Source organism: Aedes albopictus, chromosome 2 (genome assembly GCF_035046485.1).
Source record: "Aedes albopictus strain Foshan chromosome 2, AalbF5, whole genome shotgun sequence".
In the NCBI taxonomy this organism is placed as follows: domain Eukaryota; kingdom Metazoa; phylum Arthropoda; class Insecta; order Diptera; family Culicidae; genus Aedes; species Aedes albopictus.
Genome location: NC_085137.1, coordinates 449,562,126 through 449,575,024, shown reverse-complemented (window position 1 = coordinate 449,575,024; position 12,899 = coordinate 449,562,126). Strand labels below are relative to the sequence as shown.

Genomic DNA, 12,899 nt, shown 5'->3' with positions numbered 1-12,899 from the left:
GCCCTTTTTGTAGATGGGACACACGATACTTTCCATCCATTCCTCCGGTAATAGTGCTCCGGTGTAGTGCTCTCACCAGTGCTTCTCCACCGTATTTTAGAAGCTCGCTTGGTAGTTGATCTGCTCCAGCGGCTTTGTTGTTTTTCAACCGGCCAACCTCCTCCTCAATCTCTTGAAGGTCAGGGGCCGGAAGTCTTTCGTCCTGTGCACATACTCCTAGATCTGTTACCACGCCACCTTCGGTACTTGCAACGTCGCCATTGAGGTGCTCATCGTAATGCTGCCGCCATCTCTCGACCACCTCACGCTCGCTCGTGAGAATATTCCCGTGATTATCTCGGCACATGTCGGCTTGTGGCACAAAGCCTCTGCGCGAGCGGTTCAGCTTCTCGTAGAACTTTCGTGTGTCCTTAGCGCGGTACAGCTCTTCCATCGCTTCGCGATCTCGTTCTTCCTGCTGGCGCTTCTTCATCCGGAAGACTGAGTTCTGCCTGTTCCGCGCCTGTTTGTAACGTGCCTCATTCGCTCTCGTACGGTGTTGCAGCATTCTCGCCCATGCTGCATTCTTCTCGTTTTTCAACTGTTCACATTCGCCGTCGTACCAGTCGTTTCTGTGATTCGGAGTCGCGAAGCCTAGTGCTGTAGCCGAGGTACTACCTATGGCGGATCGGATGTCCCTCCAGCCATCTTCAAGTGTAGCTGCGCCAAGCTGCTCTTCCGTAGGTAGGGCCACTGCTAACTGCTGCGCGTAGTCTTGAGCCACTTCTCCGTTACGAAGTTGCTCGATGTTGAGCCGCGGCGTTCGACTTCGACGCGTGGTGATAACTGTCGAAAGTTTTGAGCGCATGCATACAGCGACTAAGTAGTGATCCGAATCTATATTCGCACTGCGGTATGTGCGGACGTTGGTTATATCCGAGAAGAATTTACCGTCGATTAGAACGTGGTCGATTTGATTTTCTGTTTGTTGATCGGGTGATCTCCAGGTGGCTTTATGGATATCTTTGCGGGGGAAGAAGGTGCTTCGGACTACCATACCACGGGAGGTTGCAAAGTTTACGCATCGCTGGCCGTTATCATTCGATACGGCGTGCAGGCTGTTTCGCCCGATTACCGGTCTGTACAATTCCTCCCTTCCTACCTGCGCGTTCATGTCGCCGACAACGATTTTCACGTCACGCGGCGAGCAACCATCGTATGTTTGCTCTAACTGCGCGTAGAACGCTTCTTTCTCGTCATCGGGTCTCCCTTCGTGTGGGCAGTGGACGTTAATGATGCTGTAGTTGAAGAAACGGCCCTTAACTCTCAACATGCACATCCTTGCGTTGATCGGCTGCCACCCGATCACACGTTGTCGCATCTTGCCCAACACTATAAAACCTGTTCCCAGTTCATTGGTGGTGCCACAGCTTTGGTAGAAGGTAGCCGCTCGATGCCCGCTTTTCCACACTTTCTGTCCAGTCCAACAAAGTTCCTGCAACGCCACGATGTCGAAGTTGCGGGGATGTAGTTCGTCGTAGATTATCCTGTCACATCCTGCGAAACCTAGTGACTTGCAATTCCATGTTCCAAGTTTCCAATCGTAGTCCTTATTTCGTCGCGTGGGTCTTTGCCGATTGTATCGAGTCGTATTTTCTCCTATGTTATTCGCAATGGGGATTTTTACGGGTGGCTTATTGGGCCTACGCCAACACTCCTGTCTCGCCGGAGGGCCATCGTGCCAGTTCTGTTTAACGTCCCAACCAACACTGGGACGACCACGCTGATGGGGCTACCACCTTGGATCTAGCTGGGCGTGGTGCAGCGTTTCTTACTCAGCCGCTGGATGCCAGAACAGACGCTGTTTGAGCCGCACCTCCTTGGTGAACAGACACTCGGATCGTACCTCCTCAATCTAGCTGAAGTCAGAAGGACAACAGTGCCCAGGCTGCACTACCAGCTAAGCACACAACTCTTAGCTGGCGGTCTTTGTCATCGCTTGACCCGTGGAAGCATGAGGTAGGAACTTGTGAGGACCAGAGCTATATTGGACGCTCTCCTTATCGACTCACCGTTTCGCAGTTATTGGGGCATATGGGGCAAAATAAGCATTTGGAAGAATCTTTTATGTATTATTATGATTGCTATTAACTTTCAATTACACCAGCAGCTATTTTCAACGATTTACAGTCTTGTTGGTTGTTTGAAACTACATTTTGATTCTCTTTTGTATGAAAAAAGGGCAAAATGGGGCAAAATGGACCACTTCCCGTGCCGTGCGGTGAATGAATTTTGCACCAATCGATTTCTCGTAATTTTTTACGTCAGAAATGGTCAACTTCACGTACCGAAACCAGCGGCGTTAAAAGATCCGTTTTTTGGGTCGATTTTTCCCACTGTGCACTGTGGGAAATCCAAAGTGATCTTTGGAAGGATGCCGGGAAGAACACATGAGAAAATTTTAGAGAGAATCCCTCAAAATTCCTCAAAGTGACCTGACGGGAGTTTCTCAAGGAATCATTGGAGAAATCCCTACAGAATCTTCGAAGATTTTTTTGAGGATTTCAAAATGATATTTCTAAAGAAATTTATTCAGGAAGTTCTGGAAGAATTGTTGATTAAATTTTAGAGGAATTTTTGTAGAAATCCTTATAGAAATTCTTGAATGAATGAAATAATAAAGATAACCTTAGTGGAATTCTTGAAGGAATTTCTAGAAAAACTTTGGAAACAATCTTAAATTTGTGAAAATCCTTGAATTTCTACAGATTTTTTTTTTTTGAAAAATTTCTGGGTGATCATTATAGGAATTGATGGATGAACTCTTGGAACTTTTTTTTCAAGAAATTCTTGAATAAATGCTCGATTGAATATTTGGCCAAACATTTCAAAGCATCAATGAAGGTACACTTCAAGTATTCTAGAATAAATTCCTTTGAAAGATCCATAAACATCCTGAAGGAATAGTTGGAAATTTTTTACCAGAAAAAGAATCTGGATAAATTCTTGTTGAAGTTCCTGTTAGATTCGTTGGAGAAATTTGTTGAAAATTCCCTAACGAAACTTTGAGGCAAGTCCGGGAGGAATTCTGAAGTTTGAAATTTACTTGGAGGAGTCTATTTGGCGAATTGGTAAAGGAATGCTTGCAGAATTTTATAAGTAAAACTTGGAATATTTTTTTAACTAATCGGGCTCGCCAAATGAGTTTCAAAAAATCTGTAGGATAAGTTTCGCTGAAGAATTGCTGAAGGATTCCTTAAAGAATTATCTGATGGAATTTTGGAATCGAGAAATTTCTGAATGATTGTTAGGAATCTTTAGAAAAATTTCTGAAACAGTTGTTGGCGACATTTCTGAAAAAATCCTTGAAGACATTGCCGAAGAAACCATTTCCTGTATGAGTCCGAGGAAGTCTTCTTGGAGGAACTTTCTGAACAAACTTTTGAAGAATTTCCTCAAGGGATTCTTTTAGAAATTTAGAAGAGTTAGTGAAAGAATCTCTGGAAGAACTCTGTGCGCAATTTCAGGAGAAACTCCAGGGAGAACCTCTTCAGGACTCTTGGAGAAATACCTGATTATGTGCCTGGAGCATCATCAGTGTTAATTCAAATAGGAATTGCAGAAAAATCTCTTGAAGAAATCTTTGGAGGAACTTTTAATTACTTCCATAGAAAAACTGAAAGAGAAAAACTTAAAAAAAAACATCCAAAAGCTGGCCTTTGGTGCCGACCTATTGATACCTGATACCGCATCGTTAAGTATGTAGCGCGTCCACTATTTCTGCCCTTCATACAGTAGACCATCAAGCACACCAATTAACCTCAGGCTTCTCCACGGATCGCGTCATGCACTATATAGAAACAACCTTTTTTTATGAATTTCGAAAAGTTAAGCTTATTTGTAATAGTTTTGTGGCTTTCCGGCATAGAAATAGTTTTTCAAAGTTGTGAGAAGGAAAGGGTTACACAAGAAGAGTCTGATCTGGTGTTTTTGTTCAACACACGTCGGGGTCAATTGGCCAAGGTTTTTACAACATTATGTTTTAGAGTTTACTGTAGGCTTGAGCTTGAACGTTTCATTCGCCTCTATATCAGGTTGGTCTTAGAGTTCCAGACTGCAACCATCGAACAAGAGGAAGAGAGTAGGAAATATCGTCTGTTCATTGACCTAGAAAGGCGTATCGGAACCAATAGAGCTACAATACGTAAAATGCCTTCGATGTGATTATTGAATCAATATTTCGGTTTACGAAGAAGGTTCACATAATCTATATAAAATTCTGGTTGTGTTGCAAAATGACGTTCTAGCAGATATTATTTCAAGCACTTTATCAAAAATATATGCAACTTTACCTCAAAAAACCATACCGCCGTAATGGCATCTAACATACCTGCTTGCCATCACAAACAGGTTTAGTTTTCGTGGTCATCTTGCTTAATTTTAATTATTTATTTTTAAATTTATGTTAATCTCCTGCCCACCAATCGTAACAGGTGAGCCCCAGAAATAACCATACTGTCCGATTCAATCAACGATTGACACCGACAGAGTAATTGAAAATCATTGACATCTTTAAGCCTCTCATCGTTAGCACAGGCACCCGATGCGACTGATGTCCTTCGGCAGTCAATGGCAATCAGTCCGTTCCGGGTAGAGTTTTCAATACCTGTCATTTTATGGTTCTCACACCTCACGCTTCAATAGCTGGGCTTTGAGGAGAAAATTGGCATGGGAGTGGTAGGGAAAATGGAAAATGCCATCGGGAAAAGCTTCTTGTTATGCGCCATAAAACCGCAGTTGCCTGTAGTGATAGCAATGTCTACATTCTTCACTTTTGTTCAACTCGTTGGATACATAACATTTATTAGTGTCAGACATATCAAATTCAAAAACTCTTAAAACACATTTGATTTTAAAGATTCAATCATGAATAGGTGCTGCTTTAACTTTTACTTTAATTTCAATGTGCATCGCCACAAAAACTTCCCACTTTCGAGAGGTGTGGATAAAAACCATAAAAACTCGACCTAATTAAGAGCGATAATTGAAAGGTCGCCAGCATCCCCTGTCGGTTTTATTTATCTGACACTGTCCCAATCAAATTTGCTTAACTTCATTTAATCTTCATCCTTAATTAACACCTCAACCGATCAATCATGTCCGGAAAAGTGGAATATTTGCGTTCATCAATTGAAATGACTCAAACTTGACATTCAAGAGCTCTTATTAAACAAATCAATACACGCTTTCATCACGAGCGGCTTTGTTGTTTTGGATGAGGCCACAATATATGGAACCATTTTACGTTTGTACTAGTTTGTCTTTCCCCTATCAAGGTGTCTAAATCCGTCTGCATTTTCGCGATATTTCCGTATATTTTGGAAGATACTGCAGCTGGATGTCCGGGAGACGCAGATAGAAGTCAAAAATGTTGTCTCCAATGTAACTGAATTCGAACAATTTGGTGAACTCTTTCCTGCATACTGTTTTGAAACTTCGGTGCCAGAACGTTGACTAAACGTATCTTGTGGCCTTTACCCAACTCCTAATAACTCCCATCTTCCTGTGATGTTGTCTATATCTGTATCAGTAGGTCGGCTCCAGAGGCAAGTTCTCCTCCATTTGGGACATTTGTGCCATTAATCTGTAACTCCAATCAACCATTCTTTCCCCATACATCAGCTGTGGCAAGGATGAGACCAGGACAGCTTTGGACCGTTGGAGGATTATTTACGTTAGTATTGTATTACAGTCAGTGATCAACCTCAAATCTCTGTGCTTTGGTAATGGACGAGAAGTAAGCAACCCTCATAACAGCCCCAAGCAACAACGAATGCTGAACAGTTATAGTATGAGCTGAACAACAGCTGTTTAATGGTGTCAATGACTGAACACAATGACAGCTGAATATTGGTCTGAAGCATGGCTTGTTCAACCTCTTTAATCAGCAATACATTGATGGCTGAATTCCAAATTGAATAACATATTATTGATCTAGGTAACCAGCTTTAAAACATAAACCAACATGCAGAATTAATCATCTGTTGTTCACCCTATAATCAATAATTTTTGACAGCTGACCCAAGCATGTTATCGTGAAGTCCACTTCGCTTCTTCAGCCTCAATAAAGACTCCAGAATTCAACTTATGTTTTTGACTATTCAGACACAACAAGTAATGCTCTTGTTTTCGAGGATATGTACATATACAATTCTGTGTGGTATAGCTGCTAAGGAGAATGACTATAAATCAGGAGGTCCGAGTTCAATTCCCAATTTTCCCACAGATTAATTTATACATTCCCAAACATCTCTTCTGGAAATAGACGCATCTAATGGTAAAAATAAGCTCACGAAAGTGTTTTTATTTTATTTTTACACAATAAATAAATTTAATTGATTGCTGATTGAGCGCATATTAATCAAATCAGCTAAAATCATCAAAATTAGATGTTTAGGAGCTGAATAAAGGATTGTACCTCTTGTGGTCAGTTTTTTTTTTTTTTTTTCAAATGAAGGCTTATTCAAAATAGTAGGAGAAACTTTTGTACAGAACTTTGTCTTAGTCATTTTATACAACTACTTTTTGTCTTTCGATTATATTTGCTTATCTTGATAAATCTTAAGTGATACATTTGCATAGTTTCTCTTTTAACGATGTTTTATTTGTCTAGGTACAGAATTTATTTATTGGTGACAATGTATTGAGAAAAATTTATGTTTTACCGGTACATTTTCTATGAAGTATGGAGCGTTTTCAATTATTAATTGCACACTTTAATGGAACATATGTTCATTTTTAAGGCAGTGCTTTTTGATTTTCTTTGGAGCATTTGCAATTTGTTATGGTCGCAATAACCTTTTGCCGTTTTAAGATAATTAACTTGTGGCTCACTTCATATCCATAAATTGTTTTGTGGATCACCCATATTACGCCACAGCATACCTCATGACATACTTAGTTTTATGTATTTCCCTTAATCTCAAACTTCCCTTTCGGAATTCATATTTTATATAGGGGGATTAGGGGCATAATGGACACCCTAAGCAAATGAGTAAGTACGTTAGGCCTGTACAACAGAGAAAAACTTAACATACTATCAGGTGGCTTATAACTTTAGCTTGTTTCTTAAGTATTTCAATCATTTACAGCAGGCAGTATGTCTTTTGGCAGGAAAGCTACTAGACGAAATGGACACCCATCGGGGCATAATGGACACCCCTGCATATTTTATGCTAATTCTTTGATTACATCTACCATTTAAGTAATTTGCCTACAGAGATCAATACCACATATATAATACTCCATTTTGGACGAGTTCACATAACATCAAAGTTAAATTAAAAAAAATGTAGGCTAAAATAATCGGATTGATTTTTTTTTCAAATCCTCTAAAACGCCTAATGGTATGCAATGCGCATACATCCATAGGTAATTGCCAGTGTTCATTTCGCCCCGAATCGACTACAACATTAAAATTGCTATTTTGAGTAAATTCTCATGAAAAATAAAATACTTCATCCATTGCTAAATCTTCGTATACATGTAGATAAGGTAACAATTCACTTGTTTTAATGGTGAACACACTTAAACACTCGTAATACCTTATTTGCTGCTGCTTCGAAATTATAGGAATTTCACCATATGAGTATATTACATATTTATATTTCAATAATGTTTTGGTTATTTTGGAGGAATATAAAATGTACATTTGAAAAATAGAACAATAAATTGTTCCTTTACCCTTATGCATTGGAAGTCTAACATAAAAGTGAACAGTTTCGGCAAAAACAGGGGTGTCCATTATGCCCCTAATCCCCCTTTATATATTTCGCTTTGTCGATGCTCACGATGATCGGAGTACATGCTCCCATGGGGTGATTCTCTGGCGATATCTTTTATAGATCCCTCAGCAATAACATTTTTGGCGGATGCATGCAAACTGCCCATTCGTCAAACATTTCCTCAAAGTTTCCTAACAAACTTCTTTCAGCAATTTCTAAAGCAAGCTCCGGAGAAAGTTTTGGAATAAATTCTTGGAAGATCGTTTGAGAAAATGATCAAAGGAATAACCGAAGGATTTTTTGGAAAAAAATGTAGAAACGTCCCGAAAAAATAGGGTATATCTCTGAAGGATTTTCTAAAGAAATCCCTGGAAGAATTCCTGCAGTAACTCATACACAATTTTCTTATAAAACTCTTTTTGAAACTTCCGGAGAAATCTCTAGGGGAATTTCTGCAGAAATTGGAAGTTACTGTGGGAATTTCTGGTGAAATCTTTGGGAGAATTTCATAAGTAACCCAAGCATTTTAAGTATATTTTTAGAAACTGTTGAAATATTTTCTGAAAATCTTTGGATTTTTTTCTGAAGGCATCGTTGAAAGTTTTATCAAAAGAATTTCTAGAGAATTCCTGAAGAAATTTTGGAAGCAATCTCTGAACGAATTTTCGAAAGAATCCCTGGAGAAATTTATGCTCAAATTCATGAAAATTTTTTTTTAACAGGAGGATTTTCAGAAGTAAATCATGCAAGATGCTTAAAAATAATTCTTTGTAGAATAGGAGAAATTTCGTAGCAAATCTCTTAAAACAATTACCGAATTAATCCATGGAAGCATTTTTGTAGGAATCCGTGAAAGAATGTTTGATTGAAAACTATAGAAAAAAAATCCTAAAGAATTTTTTGGAAGATTATTTTCCAAAGAAATCTACAATAGATTCTCCAAACGAAAATTATGTTTTCGTTTTTGAATCAATATTCAGAGGAATTTCTGTAGTAATCCTTGTGCGATTTTCTTGAACAATCTCTGCAATAATTAGTAATAAATCTTGGAGGAATCGGTGAAGCAATTCATGCCATATTTTGTGAAAGAAGTTTTTGTGATACTTCTGGAGGAACACATAAAAAAAAATTTCTGAAATAATCTATAACGTGATGATTTGATTTGGGAAGTTTTCTTCGGAGACCGTCGTAATAAAGTTAAAAATTCTGGATTCACTTACTTTTACAAAGTTGCAACATTAGGGGACCGAGCTCGTACAGAAAGATCGTTCGGCAAATACAGCACAATCAGTAGCCGCGATCTTTCAAGTGCTTGTCACGAATCTGTAAATTTCCGACGGAATTTCAGAAGAGATCCCTGGCGGAATTTCTGGAGTTATTCTATTTTTTTTTACATTTATGCAAATATGTAACGTTGTTGTGTATGCCTATTGCTCAAAATATTGTCTTTTGATTCAAGCATACAGGGGGTGGCCAAAGTGTTTGGGATAGGCAACTTTTTTTCTTTCACAAAAAAGTTCAACATAGTGTAACTTTTCATAGAGTGCATCGAATATTCTCAAATTTTGACTGTTTATTAACCTGTTATATGTGCATTAGTGGTACAAATTTGAGCTTGATTGGTTAATCTTTCGCGAAGTTATAACCGATCTGGTAAAACACTATTTTTAAGACTATCAATTTTTGAACTGTCATATCTCGGAGACCAGTAAACCGAATTAAATGAAATTTTGAGCGATTATCAACAATATAATAGTGCTTGAACATTCATCAGAACATATATACTTTTTAAACTAAGAAAAAAGTTATGATGGTTTGACATTTTCATCCATTTAGAGGAAAATGAGTCAAATTTACTATACTGTACAAAAATTACTAAATGTGTTCTTCCTTTAATCCAAATAGGCTCTAGTATATATTTTTATAGATATCTTATGAACAGAAGTAGAAAATCTTTGGATATCAAAAATACAATTTTATGACATTGATGTAAAAAAATGCATTTTATCGAAAAAGATCCAAAAAGAGTCAATCCATCATAACTTTTTTCAACGTTTAAAAAGTACCCATGTTTTAAATGATTTTGAAGCATGGATATATTGTGGATAAAAGTTCAAAATTTCATTAAATTTGGTTCACTGGTCTCCGAGATATGACAGCTCATAAATTAGTAGTCTAAAACATAGTGTTTTACCAGAACGGTTATAACTTCGCGAAAGATTAATCAATCGAGCTTAAATTTGTACCAATGATGCACATAGAATAGGTTGACAAACAGTCAAAATTTGAGAATATTTGATGCACTCCATAAAAAGTTACAGCATGTTGAACTTTTTTGTGAGAGAAAAAAAAGTTGCCTATCCCAAACATTTTGGTCATCCCCTGTACATATTTTTGAGACAAAATACTTCGATCGTAGCTAGCAATCGAGATATGTAATGGTTTATTCGTTATTTAGCGAGAATTACTAATATATGCCAAAACTCCGAGCCTTTTACCGAAAATTTTGTTTTCATGCACTTTTTATATGTTTCGGTACATTTTGGTATACAATTTAAATAAAAATATAATAAAAAAGTTTGCTTCGATTTTATAGACATTTCGAAAATTTAAATGGCCACTAAATCGAGGTATACCTGTGGTTATTTAGGATTTAAACACCAAGGGTCTAAAATGCATTAGGGTCTCCAAAATAATAACAAAAACAAGCTGTAAACTGATCTAAAAACTTTAAATTTCTGTTCTTAACTGTTGTTTGCAAATCCCGTTTTCAAAGATGAGTGTCAATAAAAGAAAAGAAACGAAAAAAGAGAAGAAATAAAAAAAACTCACCAGAAAGCCTCAACAGAAACAAAATGAAAATCAATCCACTCCAGCTGCCTTGTTCATGATGTCACTCTATACTCGTAATTGATTTTTTTTTTATTTCAGCTTCCCCACTTAAAAGAGTCAACATTATTTTTTCGACAGATTTTTCTTTCTGCTGCTGCTCTGTTCACACTCACCGGCACAAGATTGACTGACAGTCCCAGAAGCATTGCTTACGACTAGAGAGGATATTCTTTCACTTCATTTTCCCAGAAAAGACCATCAAGACATGTTTTGTTCATTTCGGTTTGATGTTATTTCATTTATTTAACTACAAGTCTGGATTTAATTAAGCTTCTTATCTAACAGCAGTAACCTTAGATGCTAAGGTAATAAATACACACTCTTGCACACATACGCTTTCTATGCGTTTAATACTTAAAGCTCTTCAATCCTCTCTGGTTTTTCCTCGCACATTCAATCTCTCATTAAATCCCCGCGCGCCAAAGCCCCCCTTATCACATTCTAGCTCGATGCATTGATAGCGCACTCCTTGTTCACGGCCAGCTCCAGCGCCGTCTCCAGCTTGAGCGTTTCATTTTCCTCACACAGCCGGTCCATAATCTGGCCACTCCTCAACCCGGTCACAAACTTATCCAGCAGAATCGCTTCCAGATTCTCACCGAACTTGCAGTCCACCGAGAGCTTCTTCAACCGCCCGTACCACTGAGTCACGTTTTCATGGGGCTCTTGGCGCGCGTTGTAGAAGTTCGTTCGTTCCCGGAAAATGGCCACCTGTGGGGTGTACTGCTTCCGCAGCAGGGTGCACAGTTCATCGAAGGTCTTGTTCTTGGGCAGCACCGGATGGCACAGGTCCCGAAGGGTTTTGTACGATTCACCCCCAATGACACTGATCAGCAGGGCGACCCGTTTCGCGTCGGCGATATCATTCACTTCAAAGAACTGTTCCAACCGTTCCTGGTACACGTTCCAGTCGTCGACCGAACCGTAGAACTCCGGAATCGAACCGATCAGATTTTGTCCAGCCATATTGAAACGAGGGCTTTTTTCTCTCTTGTCTTCGACGAACTTCAACTAATCGACTGAGTGGCTTGACCGGGTGGTAAATTGCTTTTATGAACGGCGTTTGCACGGTGGTGTATGTGCTGGTTGCTGCTCTGTACGCTCGGGTGGACGCGTTTATACGGTTATACGGCTACGCTCCGTACACGATTTACTGTGTCGCGATAGGGCGCTCGTGTTCCGATACACACGGTGTGTGATGGTGTGCTGTTGGGGAATCCCCTTTGGGCGGCGCGTAGCGACTATCAGGTGCCGGGTATTTTTATTTTTTGTTTTGATATTGAATCTGTGTGCATCAATCCGTACGTTGGCTTCCACGGAAGAACATGAATAGCGGTGAGTCATATTGCAGAGAAAGCAGAAGAACTTGATTTATCCAGATCGGTGGCGGAATGAGAATCAACCAGTAAAGCTGTGATGTAATGTATGTGAGTTTCACAACATTGATTAATTTTAGTGGATTAATCGAACTTATGTAATTCTCAGCCTATTACACACTGTTTCTTTAATCCTTTCATTGGATTCGTTTTTTTTTTCTACGAGAGCCATTTAAATTTCTTTATGCGGTAAAATACAGTCAGGTTATTTACGCGGATTTTTTAATTAACGCGGTTTTCATTTACGTGGATTTTTCCAAGCATTATTACTGAGTTTTTCTACATATTTCTGTAGTTATGGTGCTTAACAGTATAAAAACGGTAGAATATGATGCAGAGTATTTTTCTGGATATCCTAAGTCATCCAAACTGTTCTTGAGTTTAGATCCTAAAGTCTATGGCTGTAACGGTAACTTCTTTCATCATACAAAACTACGATTTGTAGTCTATCGTGTCCAGTAAGTCTTTTGAAAGTTCAATAGATAGTTTCAGATCAGTCGGGATATCCTAGGTCATCCAAACTGTTCTGGAGATAAGATCCTAAAGTCTACGGGTGTAACGGTAACTTCATTCATAATACAAAGCCACGACTTGTAAAATACCATGACTTACTGGACATCTCAAAGTTCAATTGACTGCATTAGATCTGTTGAGATGTCTAAGGACATCCAAACCGTTCTTGAGATTACATCCTGAAGTCTACGAGTATACCGGTAACTTTTTTCATTGTACAAAGCTATTATATCCAGTAAATCTCCTGACTATTCAATTGGCTGATGTGGAATATTTCAAAACTATTTTGGAATAATTGTTGATTTAAACCCAGGTTACTATTTTTCGCTTGAGAAACTACTGTCGTAGCCATAGA

The 12,899-nt window shown here is 38.7% G+C and overlaps 3 protein-coding genes across 5 annotated transcripts in view; 1 reads left to right on the top strand and 2 right to left on the bottom strand.

Moving 5' to 3' along the window:
• Nucleotides 1-10,733, bottom strand: part of LOC134288590 (putative uncharacterized protein DDB_G0282133) — a 28,677-nt gene extending 17,944 nt beyond the window's left edge. The window contains exon 1 of the mRNA XM_062853875.1: nt 10,596-10,733. The gene's annotated coding sequence lies outside the window, so the exon portion shown is untranslated. The remainder of the gene's footprint in view (nt 1-10,595) is intronic.
• LOC109410022 (opsin, ultraviolet-sensitive) overlaps nt 1-12,899 on the top strand; it is a 437,133-nt gene that overhangs the window by 155,139 nt on the left and 269,095 nt on the right. The window lies entirely within an intron of this gene.
• On the bottom strand, nt 11,048-11,676 carry LOC115265356 (uncharacterized). The gene has a single exon (XM_029870057.2). It carries the CDS (start codon nt 11,619-11,621, stop codon nt 11,097-11,099), a length of 525 nt encoding a protein of 174 aa, XP_029725917.1. The 5' UTR covers nt 11,622-11,676; the 3' UTR covers nt 11,048-11,096.